The sequence below is a fragment of the Pecten maximus genome, chromosome 14, assembly GCF_902652985.1.
Source record: "Pecten maximus chromosome 14, xPecMax1.1, whole genome shotgun sequence".
Taxonomy (NCBI): domain Eukaryota; kingdom Metazoa; phylum Mollusca; class Bivalvia; order Pectinida; family Pectinidae; genus Pecten; species Pecten maximus.
In genome coordinates, this window is record NC_047028.1 from 1330356 (window position 1) to 1350373 (window position 20018).

The 20018-nt window shown below is 35.4% G+C and overlaps 3 protein-coding genes across 3 annotated transcripts; 2 read left to right on the forward strand and 1 right to left on the reverse strand.

The window, feature by feature from the left end:
* The first annotated feature begins 2522 nt into the window (after positions 1 to 2522).
* On the forward strand, positions 2523 to 6863 carry LOC117342590. The gene is made up of 4 exons (XM_033904785.1): positions 2523 to 2665; positions 4742 to 4914; positions 5569 to 6289; positions 6467 to 6863. Exons 1-4 carry the CDS (start codon positions 2523 to 2525, stop codon positions 6861 to 6863), a joined length of 1434 nt encoding a protein of 477 aa, XP_033760676.1.
* Positions 6864 to 8093: 1230 nt separating this feature from the next.
* On the reverse strand, positions 8094 to 11887 carry LOC117342591. The gene is made up of 3 exons (XM_033904786.1): positions 11824 to 11887; positions 10446 to 10573; positions 8094 to 9864 (listed from the first exon to the last, which is right to left on the reverse strand). Exons 1-3 carry the CDS (start codon positions 11885 to 11887, stop codon positions 8332 to 8334), a joined length of 1725 nt encoding a protein of 574 aa, XP_033760677.1. The 3' UTR covers positions 8094 to 8331.
* A 450-nt stretch (positions 11888 to 12337) lies between these two features.
* On the forward strand, positions 12338 to 15224 carry LOC117342592. Its single transcript, XM_033904787.1, has 4 exons — positions 12338 to 12732; positions 14093 to 14241; positions 14728 to 14960; positions 14999 to 15224. The coding sequence occupies exons 1-4, from the start codon at positions 12576 to 12578 to the stop codon at positions 15222 to 15224; spliced, it is 765 nt and encodes a 254-aa protein (XP_033760678.1). The 5' UTR covers positions 12338 to 12575.
* The last annotated feature ends 4794 nt before the right edge of the window (positions 15225 to 20018 follow it).

A 20018-nucleotide genomic window follows, 5' to 3' on the forward strand; every position in this document is an offset into this window, starting at 1 on the left:
CATAACGTGGTCTCGTGTACAGTTGTGTAGTATGTGTTAAGACTAGTAAGTATTACCGATGGCATAGACGTTCGCTGGACGCGTGTTACTAAAAATAGATATACCGTTAATGAAAGATTTTAAATTATCGAGTCATTACTGTAGATAGAAAGAACAAAGAACAGTTACATTTTTACATTATTTGATAGACACAGCAACATAACCCCGTACAATGTCTATTTTGGATCACCAACCTGTGGTAAGGTCTGCTATTAATTACTTACTGTAACGTCCGCTCTCCATGAACACGGGACGTGAAAGTTCTTTTTGGGATGGTTGTGGTGTGATAAACATAATTCAACACTGGATATAAAGTTTACTTATATTTATTAATCCACAGGAAAATCCCGAAGGTACAATACAATCCAATGAAGTTTCATCCATCTTCCACACTATCGCCGGCGCATTCACACTTAACAGTTCACACACATTTAAACAAAACTAAGTCCTCACATCCTAAATATGTACATCCAAACGGCACTAAGTCCGTTTAGACTGAAAGCTGCTGGAGAACTCCTTATGCTTGATTGATTGATTGATGGGGCTTAACGTCCTTGTTCCGGTTATAACCGAGCCTAGGACACCAACTCCTTATGCAAAACGCGCAAGTCTTTTTATATCCCCTGAGAGTTAATTAATATGTATTATTTGACGATGTGGTCAATTGACCAATCATGACCTTTACCCCGAAATATGGGCGTATCTACACCCCATAACGTCATTTCCAAATATAGCCCTAGGCACTGACCACTGGTCCCACGGACCGTGTGCTACCTAATAACGACTGACTTTCAGGTGCTACCGTTTGGTCATATTTTACCTTGATATAGAATGGAGGGTGTAAACGGGTTAATTAACTACTGATCTAAGGGAAGCAACTCGAATAGATTTGGCTGACTATATTATAGCGTATAATATAACATATAAAACTTCATAAGGCTTCATAACATATAAAACTTGTCTATTTCCTAGTTCACTACACAACCCCCTTCTTTCGAAGAGTTTGTGTCCCCACAAACGTCATACATAATTAATAGTTCTCGTAAACAAAAGCAATTTATCTTTTCTAACGTGAAAACATAAAACATATTAAAATAAAATACCATTTTGCGTCTGCATTAACAAAACTTTTCTTACGACATGTACGAGTCTAAACTTCAATGTCAAATATTATTTCCTGACATTCTACACGCATTTTAAAACGTTTTGGCACTAAAACATTAAACGCACCAAATATTACGTACTTCTTTGCGTAATAACAATAATGTTTACAAGCCTATAGCTAACATCGATCGCTTACGAGCTCCTGGCGGCTATATATCCGCAAAGTTCAAACAAACATCGTAAAATTAATGTCTACCAAAATATTAACATACATTTTACTGGTTTACCGTAATGTTTTCAAAAATGTACCTAGTCTACAAAAACATACAACAACTCGTACTCTTCGTACATCTCTATCACACGTTATACCCCTGCACACATAAAACGTCATCAGACTGTATATAAATTCTCCATTTTACATCGATATCCTACCTATTTGGCTACACGGACACAATCGAATATCATTTTTCAAGTATATTTCTGATATGAAATAACAAATATGTGTATGGTTTAGTTGTAACGTCCTAACCCCCAAGTATACGCATCCACTAATACGATATACTACAATATTGAGATAAAATCCACCCATAACCCTTAATTTGAGTTACATCTAAGATAGAAATCTAACATTGGAGGCAATACTCACAACTATAATATTAATGAACATGCTATTCGTACATTACCTTTGACACAGTGAAATAAATTCCAAAAATTCACATGTATAAATGTGATCCACGGAAACAATAACTAATAATCACAGTTAGTGTGTTTGTCCTAAATAATATATCCATCGGAAATTATTAAGTCACTTTTTGATATCACAAAGTTCAGTTATATAATGTCACTGTAAAGTATCCACGCACGTAATAATCCTGTGGTAATTCTGCATAATTCAGTCCATTTTAAAGTTACAAATCCAAAAGTAACAAATTTCCGTATTTCACTAAATGTTCTAATCCAAGTCGAAAGTTTGAATTAATATCACAGTTCAAACATCAGATCAAAGTATCAACGTTTAAATCCCTTGATAATTTTGCACAGTTCCGATTAAAAAGTTAATAATCCTTTAAAAGTCCTGAATGTTCGCAATTCACAAAACTTTATTCTTTCTCTGGTAATGATCCAAAATATGAGTTCAACGAACATCACTTTTTGAATTAGAGAAGTTCAGTCACTTCACAAAGTTGAAATCTTTACCGATTAAAAACAAAATCCATTCTTCATCCCCCCAGGGGCCTGCGTCCATATAGGGCAATGATTATGTCGATGATAACTACGTAATCCAATCTTCATCCCTATTTGGCATGCGTCCATAAAGGGCAATAGTCGATGATCTTCGTAAGTCCTTCGAAGTTTAAAACTGAGGTCTCTAAGTTTCGATGGCTCGCCCAGTTCGCGTTGTCCTGACAACGAGGGGTGTCCACTTCTGGTCAGTCGTTGGACATGGCGAGTCCAAACGCTTAGGTAAATTATTGGTAGGGGTGGAAGCTCCCGCTGTGCTGGGTCGGTCGCGCTGTCCCCAGTACGTGTACCTCCGTAAGGCTTCAAATTGCCACTGTGTATTACAACTGGCTCTGATCTTCCGGAGTAACGAATTCTAAATAACACATCACTAAGCCGTGCGACTACTGTCCACGGTCCGGTCCAATCACGGGCTAACTTAGCCTTAGTTCCCACTATTATTTAATGTTGGAATCTGCGTATTTTATCTCCAATATCATAACACATTTTGGTCATGAATATAGCTACCGTTTTCCGTGCCGTACTGAATGATTGGTAAACTTTGTGAACACGTTTACCGAGTTAATTCGAATTATTACTGAGTTCGAATTGAATATTGTTTCCAGTATATGTCCTTTGAAAAACATTAATTTTCACTTATCTTAATGTAAATCCAGAGTTTACAATTAAATGTGACAAAGTTACTAGCATCCGTGTAAAGAATATAAATTCCACTTTCCAAGCTTGGATATCCGAGAATCGGAGCAGATATGTCGTTATTCCAGTTCGTTGAATGCGAACATACACTGAGCATTTCTTAGTCCATAATTTGACAACTAAAACACCTTTTCATGGCGAGGTCACACAGACATTTCGCTATTAGTGCGAAACCGAACATGAATTTCAAATAATTTGACGCAAGTCCGAGATCTAACATACATACAAAACTGGAGCAACATCGCTTCAACTGCCGCGATTTTCGAAGGATTTCCAATGCTATCCTGAGAAACCACCTGTCCTAGGATCTAAACTTCAGTGTACAAGAAGTTGCATTATTCGCCTTAAATTTCGCGCGATATCAAGGCTACCAAACAGCGGTCAAACTATACCAAAACTGTTTAAAATCCTTCGCGTACACAATTATTGTCCAGATAAAGCACTACATATATATATAGTATCATATGCACTAGCGTTCCACTTAGCGCCTACTCCATCCTGGAACACATGATTGGCACTATTCAAAGTCAAAAATCATCTACATGTACAAATATCATCCTCACTAGCTGAGACGTAACGAACGCGGACTTGGCTCAATCTGACATCGATGAAAAGAGTCAAATTAACAAATACCAGCGAATTAAACCACAGCTCCACTAAATGCGACCAAATATCATCTATACGACCAAATACGTGTAGGATACACATCATCTGCTATGTTAACACATTCTCCAGGAATTCTTCATTTTCTATACCAAAACCACGAGCTAAAACTTGTCTCTTCAATCCACATTTTCACAATTTCTGAATAATGCACATTTCTCCATGACATAAGTAGTTTCAAATCGCGTGCGAAACGGTACTAACACAGGGCGTTCTTCTGGTGTTACATTGTATTCGATGATACGCCAAAAGATGTTTCCATCATGGAATTACTCCTGGCCCCAGAGTCTAATTTCCAATTAAGTTAACGGCTATTTTGCTATCAACTTCCTATTTAGCTTTCACAAGATTTTAAACTTTTCCACTTTCTCCCAATGTCTGTTTTAGCACCACCGTTCGCTTTCCCCGTATGGTCGACCCCATCAACCTTACTGTTTTAGGTCCAGAAATTGGCGATACTTGACTTTGGTTATTCCCTGATTTGAGCCTTCCCGAATCTAGGACTGACACACGATACACTGATCAAGTTCCTGCTCATTTTACTACTTAGTCTGAGAGTTGTCACAATCTATGAACGATCATAGTTTCCTAAAAGGTCAAAAACATGTGTCTAAAATGCTTGATTATTTTATTTAGCAATCCGAAAGTTCTTTGACACTGTCACAGCTTTTATATCCGTTATTCGACAATATTTCGATGATTTTTAAATGTACTCACGGTTCATTGGATAAAATTTCCTATACATGTCCTGTATATATCCTGTATATAATCCCGGAAAATTGTCGGATTTTAACTTCCAAGTAGCGAAAATATTCACTTTTAATTTCCTAAATACTTCTCCGTTAGGCACTATACATAGATTTCCGATGACGTCACGCAATTTCCGGTATGTAAAATAGCCGCCATATTGGAGGTGAAGCAGTGCATATCGATTGACCTACCTTTAGCGTAAACAAAATGGTGAATTATTGTGCGATGATTGGTTGTAACAACACAGGTGGGAGGGACAGAGTTTCTTTCATTTACCGGCCGTTATCACATCTCAAGGCGAAAAGACGCATGGACTCTCAGAAAAACGAAGGAGGTTGTGGTTGACTAAAATCAGTAGAGCAGATCTTGAACCGTCGTCCTACCCATACTTGAGAGTTTGTTCGGAACATTTCGTTTCAGGTACGTGTATTTATGCGTTTTATTGTGAATATAATATCATATGTACTTTTCAAGTTCTATTTGCCGTTGATTTCTTTCCGAGATCGACATGTATACTGTGATTCATGCATACTAACGTTGAAATCCGTGCTAGCTGTAAGTTCAAACGAAGCAGCATGCATATGGACCATGTATGATGTAAACAGAATCGGTTTCTAAAACTATCTAAAAGTAAAAAGTAAATAATTCCGAGTTCCGCTACTGATAGTCTATTTATATAGTATAGCAGAGTTGTTTTTTCGTAATTACATACTATTAGAAAACGGTCACTGATATGATGCATGTAACTATGATTTCTTTCGTGTCATTTATTTTACACTGAAATCCAGTTAATTGTTGTAAAGTATATATAGGCCTAAATGAAATATTGATAATCATATTTTGTTTTCACAGAACTTAAGACACACTATAAATAATTATACATGAAATATCACTTTCTATCTATTCTATACATTTTGAATTTGTATTTTATAAATGTGAGACTCTGAATAAATTATGATTTCAATTAATTTATTATAATCCAGTTGACCATAATTACTTTTAAGGAACTGAAAATGACTTTTAACTAAGATTTTTTTTTTAAATGCTCATGATAAATGTCTTTTTTCTTTTCAGGAAAACCTTCCAGTCTTTATCCTGAAAACTCAGCTGACTGGGCTCCTTCACTGAAACTTGGCCATCATAAGCAGACAACAGTGATCAACCCCACTCCAGAAAGGGAAAGTCGATTGAAAGGCAGAGTGGAAAAGAGAAGGAATGTGGAAGCAGCACAATCTCTTGTTGCACTTTTCAATTCCAAAGAGGTTACAACTGATCATGAGCTCGATGAATCTGAGGAAGCCCACCCTGATGTTCAGATGGACACCAACAGGATAGGAGATGAGGCAGAATTTGACAAATCCATGCAAACAGAGATTTCATCAGGTAACATAAATGCTATGGAGAGTGAACTCAATAGGTTGCTTGTCGAAAACATTGGATTGAAGGAACAGTTGGCAGCTTCTTCAATTACTGAGGACACATTCAAAGCTGATGATGAGAAAGTGAAGTTTTTTACTGGTTTGCCATCATTTGCTGTTCTGATGACACTGTTTTGGTTTGTTGAACCTGAAATATCCTGCTCACACAACAGCTCCTTGACCAAATTTCAGAAGATGGTGCTGGTGCTAATGCGGCTAAAATTGAACTTGCCTGTAACCTTTTTGGCAGACAAATTTAAGGTTTCTGCTTCAACAGTGTCCAGAACTATGTTAAGTGTTCTAAACACATTACACATAAAATTGAAGCCTCTAATATATTGGCCGACGAAGGAGGAACGACGACAAACAATGCCTATGTAATTTAGGAAGTACTTTGGGTTGAAAGTAGCGGTCATTATGGACTGTTTTGAGGTGTTTATATAAAGGCCATCTGATTTGACAGCACGCTCGCAAACATGGAGTTCCTATAAGCATCACAATACTGTGAAATTTTTGATAGGGATCTCGCCCCAGGGTACCATTGTATTCATCAGTGATGCGTATGGAGGACGTGCTTCAGACAAATTCATAACAAAGGACAGTGAATTTCTTAATAAGTTGGAATATGGGGATGTTGTTCTTGCTGACCGTGGATTTGACATAGCAGAGGAGGTGGCTCAAGTCAACGGTGAAGTTCGGATACCAGCATTCACAAAGGGAAAGGATCAGTTGGCAGCTGTTGATGTTGAAAGCACCAGAAGACTTGCACATGTGCGCATTCATGTTGAAAGGGTTATTGGTTTAGTTAGGAACAAGTATAAGATCATGCACGACACTTTGCCTCTTGACTATTTCAACTCGGTAGATGAGTCTACTCCTACAATTGACAAGATTGTGACTGTATGTTGTGCGCTTACAAATATGTGTAAATCTGTAGTGCCATTTGATTAGAACATATCCACATGTACATGTATTATAGCTGTGCATTTACCAATACTTGCAGTGAAATATATACCTGTAACCCATATACCAAAATGCAGCCAAACGTAGTCTCTGTTTTGTAATTTATATTTTATAATCCGAGTCACAACCTAGTTCTTTGTGTATGTAATATTAATTGTGAGAGTAAAATTGAAATATTTATTATAAATCAATATTTGAATTGTCCATCTTCATAGTGCTTCATATATCATATCATATTATAGTACACTGTATATTGTGTACTATAAGCTAGTCTATATGTTATATATATGCGATAACTGCTGCTTTCCATTAAAATGTCATTAAAAACACTTTGTTTTATTTTCTTATTTGGAAATAATCTCTGATTACATACATATGGCTGATATACCATAATTCAATTATCACATAACTGGTTCATTATTTAATGCAAACATATATACAATGTATGATAAAAACAACAACATACAACTGATGCTGTAAAATCTGTAACTTGTAGCTATATATAGTTATTTCTCATGTTTGAACCAGTTATGTGATAAAGAATTTCTGCACATCGCCACAAGTAACTGTGTCGGATATGGGTTTGTGAAGTTCATTTAAAAAATCATAAATAATACTCCATATCGAATATAGCAACTTTAGTAAAAATTAAGAAATATGTCTGTGTACATGTTACTTAATAAACCTATCTGAAGCTTACTTCTTATTGAACTATGAATTTTGACCTATCAACATTATTTTAATATGTTGATAAGAAAACTTTTCCGTGATGATTTGCATTTGTTCCCCAATTATTTTGATTGGTCGATGTAACACTAATCAGACATATTTCTTGATTTGGTCTCAATATCTATTCAGCTGCAGTGACCGAGTGTTTGACATTCTACGCTGGATTGGTTCTCCACCTCTGGGTCATTAGTTTGATATCCACATATACAGCAGTTTGAATTTTAATACTAGTTAAAGGTCTTTGGATTTGAAAAGTTTTGTCCCGGGAGTACCTGGTACTCAAGTTGTCTTCCACCAGCAAAACCTGGCACATCCCTAATGGGCCATGTTATATAGGGCCAAAATAAAAGTACAACAAATATACTTATTTGGTTATATTTAATCAACATTAATAGAAACAACCACAAAGTTCTTTTTTTTCTGAATGTCTTTAATCATCCTTCAAAAATAACCAAGTATCTTTTGACAAAGTATAACCCAAGTGTTTGTTGTGAATGGCTTACACACTAGTTATAGAGAGAACACAAATTCTCATTACATATATATTATCAGTAATTACATATAATAAAATTAATCCCATAATAACTTAATCAAGCACAAGCAATTACACATTGATACTAGTATCACTATCTATAGTATATTATAGTCTTTATAATATGGATACTGAGCTGATGAAGAAAGGCTTTGTCTGACGTCATCAATATGTTGAAAATGATACTGAATTAAGTCATTGTTCTTTCCTTTTCTTTGTTACACCCTTCTTCCTGCGGTTTCCTGGTAAACGCGAACAGTCAGGACAAAACCACTTTCCTTTAGGAAGTTTCGACTTTGTCAGCTTAAGGCATGACAAATGAAACCACTGATAATTGCAGTTCTGGTTGTCACATGCTACCATCGTATCAGTTTCCCCTTGCTGACAGAAGCAATATATGTCCTGTCTGTTTGCATCAGCGAGGTTTGATTCTCCATCATTTCTCAATGACAGCAATGGTGCTGTGTTTATTCGGGAGTAGAATTTTCCAACTAACTCTGGCATGATAGCCATGGCATGGAAGCTAGCTGCCTTCTCTTTAATTTCCTCCCACAGTTCATTGTCCGGTTCAATTCTTTCAATGTGTACTTCTCTCTCAGTCCACACAACAAAGTCTGCATATTCTTTCCCACATAAATGTATCTGAGTCTGTACCTGATAGTAGTATGGATGTTTTTTCTTTAATGTTTTACGTTCACCATCTGTTTCTTCAAGACATGAAGATGCTCCAGTATACATATCAAGGCTTGACGAACGTACACAGTATGGGCATTTGATTTCCACAACTCCTTCTCCACAGCAATCACATGACACAGTTCCATCAGGTGAGGCTCCAAATAAGGGGAAGTCTGGATTTAAAGTTAGTCCAACTGCCTCAACCGCAAAGTTGTCATGAAGAGTTTGTAATGCTTCATTATAGGTTTCCCTGGCAACATTTTCATGAGTACATCCCCAAGATGTTGCAGTCGAGGTAAATTTTGCTGACTCAGGATTACATACCGCTTTGATAAGGCTTTCCGAAGGGGCTGCAGGGCTGCTGTGGCATACAGAATACATCCGAGATGCAGTTATTCTACCACTTCTGAAGCGGTTCCACAGTTTACTTTGTGCCTGCTGTCTGGTTGCTTTCTCAACACTTTCAGCTTCCTCCTTCGAAACTTTGACATTAATGTCCTCACAATATTTTAGGATATCACTAAATGATGACTGAAGCATGTCCTGTCTCAACAGTTCAGTCAACATCTTGGGAAACTGTTCATCCAACACTTTTGGAACAAATGGTGCCTGGAACGCTTGCTTTACAGTCAATATTGCAGACTGAGCCCCTGTTTGGCTGAGTTTCTGCAGGAAACCCATGATTTCCTCATCAGTAGGCGGTTCCACCTGTTTGTGTTGCATAATCCCTCTTTTGGATGATGGTGTGTCACTGAACTGTGCATCCAAATTCTTCTTCTTTGACTTTGCAGATGTAAAATCTATGTCTTTAATTTTTGCATATTTTACACCTTTCACTGATGCTGGAAGCCAGTACGCTTTTGTTTCTGTGACAGTTCTTGCCTGTCTGACTTTAAATGTAGCTTCAATTGAAAACAACATTGCAGCGATATGTGTACATGCCTCTCCCAATCCAGCCATGCAGTTACAGTGTGCAGCTAAAACTTTTCCATCAGTTTGGATGATCACCCATGGTGCCAAAGGTTTTTCGTTCAGACGCTGTGAATGCATCACCTACAAACCAAACATAAATAATTAATCAGATAGAATATATATACAGGGACATATCTACATTAAAAGAAAAAAATACAAGAGCTATTTACTTCAAAATACATAAAAGTTTTTTTTTTTTACTTAATAATTAGAGATTAATATAACTGATATAAACAAATGGTTACATACAGTACATATATAATATCATACATTTTTAGTGACAGTAACGTTAACTGTTTCCATAATTAGGGCTGTTGTGAATTGTTCAACTAAAATATAAACATTCACAAAATGGCAAAATATATACACTAGATCCAATGAATGAAGGATTAAATTGAACTTAATTATAATAATTAGATCTATACCCCAGGAGACTAGATATTTTAAAAGGTTTGGATTTTCCTTCATGTGTGATGAGCTGATTTTGGAAAAACATAAAATAAATACAATATTTTTATCAATATTTCCATAAAATTCTGCTGCCATTTAAGTGAGACATAAAAAGTTATTTTAACATGAATTTTGGTCAAGGCTTCTTTAAAAATTATATGAATTATTTTACGAACACGTTATCATTACTCTACTCAAAATCGTGAACTTACCCGTGCAGTGTGTAGACAGACGCCATTGATTTCACAAACTTTAACATCCCGAACCCATCCGTTGACAAACTGGTTGTACGCAGTCAATCCTTTGTAAGATTTTATTTCCTCGTGGGTGTATGCACTTGCTGTGTATAACAAAAAGAACGAAATGTCAGGGTACGTTACGCCCGCCCACTTGTCAACATCCTGTGACCATCTTTCCTTTGGTAGAGTATACGGGTCTTCATTTCCAATCAAAGCCAACTTATCGTCGTACAGTTGAGTGTAGACTAAAGGTTACACAAAGTGCACTCCGAGTGCACTCCGTTTGGACTCGGAGTGCACTCCGTTTGGACTCCAGGTAAACTTGGAGTGCACTCCGAGTGCACTCCAAGTCTACCTGGAGTCCTATCAGGCTTCAAGTCTACCTAGGTTCACATGTACACATGTACCTGTAACCAGGTAATGTACTGTAATACATATAATACTGTTTATAGATGGATGTGAACTTATATGGTATATATCAATAAAATACCTAGTTATTACTGTTTTATCTATATATATGTATCATAATTACATAGTGTATTATTTTGTTGGTAAAATACCAATACATTAACATAATTGATGTTTTAGAAAAACCTTTATGAAATAAACAGATCTTGTACTTCAAATAAAGTGTTATTCATTGAAATATGTATGGTAGCATTGATATTACTCGAGAAGTTTTTATGAATCCCATAAACAAATAGAAATTTGGAACAAACAAACAATTTATTTGGCAAGTTGTACTCGTAATAATACTGTTTTAAATATTACAAATGCTTTAGTACTAACATTTTTTTACATACAATACAATACAAAAAAAAATGTTTTTCTTCACTTTTAAAAAGTATTCCGGAATCAATGTCTAGTGATGCTTTTTACTTAAACATCAGATTTACATTTCCGTTTTGTAAACCATTCGTTGAGAATGTTGATTTAAGTTGGCTATTAACCCCAACTGTTGGGTCTCTGGTATTATAATTGCTGAACAGATCCGGTATCAGCCTGTAGGGCTAATTGGTCAACCTCATTCACACCTATGTTCCTAATTGGTCTACACTGTAATTATAAGGACCAGCGAAGTGAATCCAGGTACATGGACAGCTTGATGACACCGCTGTGTAAACACCACACTTTCAAAGTAAACAATATTGACCATGATCACTTGAAAGTATAATACATGTTTTTGTTCTCATTTAATACCTGCCTCATTAAATCAAGCTCAAACATGGAGGAGTTTTTGTAACTATTACATTAGAAACAACCTTGAAGATGCATACATTGTTAATGTATCAAGTTGAAGTACTTGAATCATAGGCCTACAGTTCGATCTACTATTACTTTCTACGAATACCTGCACAGAAGATGACTGCCAGACAACAATCACTAGCAGGTAAGCATTTATAATTTATTTCCATGTGTTCTCTTTTGTACGTATTGCTAAAAACAATGGGTCCCACATGTTAAATTAAATTGATTTTATTTAATTAATTATGATACATTTGGTCAAAGTGTGATTGGAATTATATGAGCTATAAGATTAAATCATTATTATGTAAACTTAGTATATAAAAGCACATGTATTGTATATGGGTCGTGAATTAAAAAAGAAGAAAACATTTATATATATTATTTTATATTTGTATTAATTTGTTGTTCTCTCAATCTCAAATCCAGTGATTTAAATTATGGTAATATATGGAACATTTGGTGCTTACGTTGAAAATGTTAGTATCTTTAGTCTGTGAAAAATGTGCTATACATGTATATAATTGATGCAGTATCATTGTCTATTTCAAACATTTCATTCCATTTGCTTCTTCCTGCAGATTTAACATGGATTTTTACATAAAATATTGTAAAATTTCCTTTCTAATGCCTTGAAAATATTTACATATGTATTGTTAGAGTTTTCAAAATTAAATATACATGTAATTCATTGAATTTAAGATTTATTACTACAATTTCGGTAATAAAAAATATAATCAATGCATAGATATATTTGTTATATATTGAATTATTTTTGAGTGTTTAAGTGAAAATATGTGAGTTTCAACTTATCTTTAAATATTTAAACTAATTAACTGTTTCCACTTTTTAGCAAAGATGCCACGCTATGGGGCATTCTACTTCACAGAGGACAACACCACAGGAATTGCTCCTTTAACGATAGTGACCAGCAGTGAGACAATTAAGGCTGATTCAGAAGTGACATGTCTTTGGGATGGCAAAACTGTCAAGGCAGTTGTAATCAACATAAGCAGTAAGTTTTTTTTTTATTTATTTTAATGAACCTACTATTGGTACTTAAAGAAAATGTACAATTTACGTGATCTTGTTGATGAGTCAATCAGTTAGAAAATGAAGGTTGGGCATGTCCCCTCTCAGTTTTTGGCACAAGCATTGAAAAGCATTTTATATTAACACATTAGTTTAATATTGTACAAGGGTATAGTACTGAAATTTTACTTTTTGCTTCCTTTAAGGTTTTAAATTTTATCTATCCAAAACAATACAAATTTATTTATTTTAATTCTTTATGGACAAATATTGGCGAGATGAGCTTATGCTGTTCTACAACAGCTCTTGTTATAGAGAACCTCCATATCAGTTTTATTTCACTAATCAGACCAAATTGGATTTTCTGTTATTTGTTTTTTATCTATGATTTTATAATTGGCTTGAATGACCAAATGACACATCCCATAATATTGACTGATTGGAAAATTATGTAGTGCCAACAGGTCAGTTTTACAGGTAAGTTCAACTGCCCTAGAGGCAAATTGTACCAGGACTCTTAAATCCTATTTAGATGGTGAGAACAGTATGTACTAATTACAGGTATGTCTATAGGGGGTCTTCCCTGATCACCAACTCTGGTTAAGGTATTTAATCCTCTCTCTCCCAAAACTGAAAATTCAGGTAAAAAAAAAATTGGGGAGAAACAGGAATTGTTTACACAGGGGTCTAATTATATTACACAGGGGTCTAATTATTAAGTAAACACAGAAGTTCATTATCTCTCTCATTCATTTATTGCAAAATCCAGGTAAATACATGTAGACTGGTATTAGAACTAAAAAAATGTCAATTTAATGTTATACTTTGAGAAGTGTGATATTGATAAAATGATACGTACAAATGCAGGAAATATATACCAACAGCATTGTTATAGTATGTTTAATTCTCCTGAAAGTAATATCTTGTATTTTGTATATATGAGGGTTAGAGACTAACCATGTTCTACACTATAGGATGGTACAGTTGTAACTTTCATATATCCAGTGTGAAATTTAATTAATTATTAAGATGAGCAATTTGCTCATCAATATGCATTACAATTATTTTCTAATTAATTCAAGGCTCATGTGTAGCTATTATAACTATTATAGACTAGTGTTAGTCTCTGAACTCCAAAAACTTGAACTTGAACTTGGTATTAGAACTACAAAAATGTCAATTTAATGTTATACTTTGAGATGTAAAATTATCTATCAAATTTTTCATTGATTAATTTAAGCCATCTGTGAATTTATGAATAAATCTATTTATTCATCAACTGATACATTCAGTAATAGACACCTATAGACATCAATATATAAGTAATCTTTTTTCATTTTCAGATTCCAGGGCTCTTCTACAGGAAAAGATTGACTGTTATGAACCCCCAGAGGACCATTTAACAACCACCTCACCTGTCGGCACAACCACCTCACCTGTCGGCACAACCACCTCACCTGTCGTCACAACCAAATCCAAGAAAGTTTCTAAAGTATGTATTCAATGTCTTTATCATTATCTATTAAATACAGGATAACTTTCTAAACTGGCCCCTATGTTATCCGAATGGCTTTTATACAGTGTTTCTGTTAAGATCCAAATCCCTGTCCATTCCAGCTTTTCTGTTTTGGTCCTGATATTTCCCTCTAAAATTATATCATTCAACAATCTACCTCTACATGACGGACACCTGTATTAACCGGTCAATATTTTGAGATTTACGACTTCCTGTTTTGACAGTATACTCTGAAATAAGATTCAGCTTATTTTTATTTTCTAATTTCGGTATGGAATTACTACTTACAAAACCCCATTCTACAATAATATTATTAAAATAAAAAATTAAAATATTAAAATTATTATGGAAAAAACTGAAAACAAAAAAAAATAGCAGGTGTTGATTTGAGTTTTAATAGCTTAATTGCTTTAAAGCATTATTTATGTGTATAATTGAAAATGTTTCTTTTTATGTTTTTAGAAAAACAACACTTCCAGATCCTTTGTTGCTCAGACATTGGCATCAGGACCAGCAGCAACTCCAACAGTTACTGATCATGTTGAACCACAGGAAGCAGCATACCAACTAGATGACGACATACAGGATATTGTAGACAGTTGCCAAGACAGTACACGGTCACAGACCACACAGACATCCACTGCCGCAACATTCAACAATACGACCCAAACACCAATCTCTTTGCAAGGAACTTGGTTAATGTCTATTTTACTTTGGATGAACTATACAACAGGAATGTTAGTGGACGTGTTAGTGTTGGGCCTTCAAAGCGACGACTTAATCCAGACAAGATTGAAATTGTGCGAAGAGAAGTATTCACATACTTTCCGTGTCTACCCTCTGAGGAGAAGAAACTGTGGTCAGACTGTGTGCGAGGTATTGACAAGGCAAATGTCTATCTGTGGAATGTGATTCGCAAGAAGTACAACCTTTCAGCCATCATGGATTACCTATCATAGAAACTAAATATTTTCAAGACAGTAATCTTGTGTGCCGGGAAAATGGCTATTCGAGTAAATCTTTACTCCAACGCAGGACTCATAAATTAATGGGTATACCGCTCATAGAAATGTGACAACAAATGACAATAATTGTGTGAAACAATTTATTAATCATGAGCATGTAATTGCAAATATGTTTCATGAATCAATCAGAGACTCCTAATACATGATTGTATGGTTTAACTTTTCAATGAATATTATGTTGACAGTAGTAATGAGATGAATTAAAATATCATAGAAGATTATGTTGCATCTCATCGCCTCCTATTTCATATTAAATGAAATTGAATTGCTATGGTGTCTTTTGTTTTATCATTGGTATATTTATATATATATATACAAGTATATATATTAACAGTTCATAATGTTTATACAAGCACTTAGTAAGGGTTAAGCTATCCGTCTCTTCATCCGTGCTAACATATAAACACTTATACCCTGACGGGCCACCCTGAGCTCGGATAACTTCTGGTACAACTTTGTACAGATGATTAGTGTATCTGTTGCACATTGATGGTGTCACAGTTGACCAGAACTCCTTAATGCCTTCAATCAGTTCTTGTTTGTTCCGTGGCTTTTTACACTTTCGGATGTGGTGTTTCAAACCAGCCCATAAATTCTCAATTGGGTTCATGTCGGGGGACTCTGGAGGTGTTGGCCAGTGGTTGATCTGGTTTTCTTCCATGAATGTCAAAGTTGATCGACTGACATGTTTTGGATCATTATCCTGCATCAGTCTGTGATTATTTGGATACACATTTCTAATAAATGGAACAAGTTGAGTTTTAAGTATGTCCTGGTAATAGTCAGAGTTCATTCTACCTGTGAAAATGTGTATATCAGTAGCACCTCTCCTAGAAATTCCTGCCCATACATGCAGTTGAAATGGATGTTTAGGCTTCCCTTTTAAGGTGGTAGTATTTCTGTCTCCCAGCTTATAAAGTGTTCTGCGGGTGGTTGTTTGAATTTTGATGGTAGATTCGTCTGTGAAAATAACATCATCAAAGTTTTCTTTCGACTTCACACATTTAACAGCATAACTAAATCGCTTGCCTCTATTCTGTACACGGATAGTCTGACAGTACTGAGTAGATTTACTGGTCCATCCTAACCGCTTTCGGGCTAACCGAACAGTCCATGAGGATACACAAACATTGAACACGCGTTTCAATCTCAGAGCGAGATCTGCTGATGAAAGTTCATTGTTTTCCTTCAACGCATTGTCAATATAGTCCAAGTGGTCTGAATTAAGCTTTGATGCTTTCCTGACAGCTGATGATTTTATTTCAATAGTGTTAGTTTTCCTAAACCTGTTAACCAATTTGTTAACAGTTTTACGGCTTATTTTAACATTGTCCACCTTAACTATTTCATTTACAATTTTGGTCTGGTTAAGGCCACTCAGATGGAGAGCTACGATCCTTTCCTTCAAGTAAGGAGATAGCCTTACTGTTCTGATTGCCATAGCTGAACTGAAGCAGTAAGCCAACCTGAGGTTACACATCCTGCTTTGCACAGCTTCATCATTCGAAGCCATACAATGACATATATTGACATGGGTATTTCTGTGAACACAGTATACAGTACCTGTAGCTGGCTACTAATTAACTCACCTGGTACAGGTTTCACAAGTGTCTGGCCAGAGTCAGTCATGCATGGCCACTAATTATAACATATACTGACACTTATTGATGGTAGTACACTGTACAGGTACATACTAGTGTGAACATGGTATCAGAACAATAATAACCAAGGTAATCCCCATATATGTGTAGTAAATATTTGTTTTAATCATACTTTTAATATATAAGCCTATATAAATTATTCAGTTTATTCATAAATACTTCACAGTTAGTTGCAGTTATTGTTTAACCTGCACGTACTGGGTGAATACACTTTCCTTTCATGTAATGAATGTCTGACAATTATTAAAGAACATAATTCATAAATACTGTAAAATTGCAAAATTGATAATTGATCTATACATTAAAAACCCTTTAAATTCAGACATAAATATACAAAAAACTGATGCTTAAACAGTTATTTTATTTCAAATTCCTAAATAGATAGTACTACATTTTATCTGCATGTTAATAACATGTGAAATAATAGCAATAAACTACATAGGAACCAGATTAGGGTATACATTCTTTTTTATCATTATAAAATTTGATATATCTGTATGCAGGCATTTTCATTACATGAATTTACAGTAAAAATATTCCTAGAATTAAGACTAAACAAATGTAAATTATAATACAAATAGACTAAAGGTAATATGTAAAATATAATTATTTATATATAGATTACATATCAGTATCAATGTATTTATAATACATTGTATGATATAGTCTGATTATAGACCCAGGCAGACTTGAAGCCTGATAGGACTCCAGGTAGACTCGGAGTCCACTTGGAGTGCACTCCAAGTTTACCTGGAGTCCAAACGGAGTGCACTCCAAGTCCAAACGGAGTGCACTCGGAGTGCACTTGGGTGTAACCTTTAGTCTACACTCAACTGTATCTCTGTTTTGAAATAGTGTCCAGTGTGTCACGATACGTCACTTCGCTTCGGGGCGTCTTTTTTTCCATATTTGCTCATTCATTTGTTAGAAAATACCAGGCAATTATCGGACAATATTATGTCAACAAACAATGGCGAAGCGTGACCTCCAATATGGCCACGGGTCACTGGATAGGTCGTGGCAAGTCACGTGACTAAAAACTATGTATTAACGCGAGAAAACACAATGAGTTAACTTCCATAGTAACTCGGAAACCACTAGAAAAATCCTCAGCTTCCCGAGGGTAAATATCCTCCGAAAATCCCAGACCTATGTCCTGCATCATATCCCGAGTAAATAGATCTCTCATTACAACTTCAATATAATAGAGAACACAACTGCTAAACACACAGTCAAAACGTTCCATTACTCAATATTTCTTTGTGAAACACACAACTATATGATGTGGGTAGCGGAGATAAATCCACAAGCTCGAGGCAAGCACTTCTAGGGTTAAAATCCATTTCCGAACAAAGTTTCCGAATATATACCGTTCCTTTGTAAACTAAGAGTAACGGACTTAAAACACACAGTTTTCGTGCTCTCGATAGCACTATAGGATTTGACGAGTTGTATGAATCCAATCGTACCAAACTCCGTCGAACGAAAGACATCACAGTTTTTCGTAGAATTCTTACATCCATAGTGTTAGTTCCAGTTTATCACAACCACCTTTTAAAACCATCCCACCGCTGCTGCCACCAATTGTAACGTCCGCTCTCCATAAACACGGGACGTGAAAGTTCTTTTTGGGATTGTTGTGGTGTGATAAACATAATTCAACACTGGATATAAAGTTTACTTATATTTATTAATCCACAGGAAAATCCCGAAGGTACAATACAATCCAATGAAGTTTCATCCATCTTCCACACTATCGCCGGCGCATTCACACTTAACAGTTCACACACATTTAAACAAAACTAAGTCCTCACATCCTAAATATGTACATCCAAACGGCACTAAGTCCGTTTAGACTGAAAGCTGCTGGAGAACTCCTTATGCTTGATTGATTGATTGATGGGGCTTAACGTCCTTGTTCCGGTTATAACCGAGCCTAGGACACAACTCCTTATGCAAAACGCGCAAGTCTTTTTATATCCCCTGAGAGTTAATTAATATGTATTATTTGACGATGTGGTCAATTGACCAATCATGACCTTTACCCCGAAATATGGGCGTATCTACACCCCATAACGTCATTTCCAAATATAGCCCTAGGCACTGACCACTGGTCCCACGGACCGTGTGCTACCTAATAACGACTGACTTTCAGGTGCTACCGTTTGGTTATATTTTACCTTGATATAGAATGGAGGGTGTAAACCTAAAACGGGTTAATTAACTACTGATCTAAGGGAAGCAACTCGAATAGATTTGGCTGACTATAGCGTATAGCTTTAACTACTCTAGGTAACTTTGAACACATAACATGTAAAACTTGTCTATTTCCTAGTTCACGACATTACTTCACATAGACATAAGAACAGTTTTGATATACATATTGTTGTTCGAGATGACCAAGCTACACGCGTACGACTTATGTGTTTTTTCGGCATAGCCGTACATTGTATAATATTCTTTTGGTCCCGGATATGACGCGATAGGTGGCATTACCGGTCAAGATGAAGTATGTGATTGGTCAATGTAGCGGTAAATGCAAAATGCAGATATGGAGTTAAAAACGAAACAAAGTTAAGATTGACTGCAAGCTGAATAAGTGGATGTATCTTTACAAATGACATATTAATAAAATTATATTCCTGATTCAAATGCAGTTTTATTATCTAGTAATGTTACCAGACATTTGTTTATTAAGGGTATATCTGTTACCAACTATCCTTGGAGGTAAATAATGTATGTTATATATGATGGGGATCAATGACATACGATATATAATTACAACTATTTTCAGAATTTCCGATGAAGACAAAGTCTGATCAAACCTTCTTTTCATATTAAACTTTTTTCCGCCTCAACTTTTGGAAAATCTTTGCAGTTAAGCAAAGGGAATATTCTCTAATTTCTTTGCAAAAAAAACAACAACAAGAAAGCTATCTGTATAGGTATGTATCAGTCTTGTTTCCTGTGGTGTATAGTGTCATTGTACAAGTTGCTTCCCCTGACCTGTAAGTGACTTTGCATTGTGATTTTTAAAATTGTTGTATAATGATCAATATCAATGGAA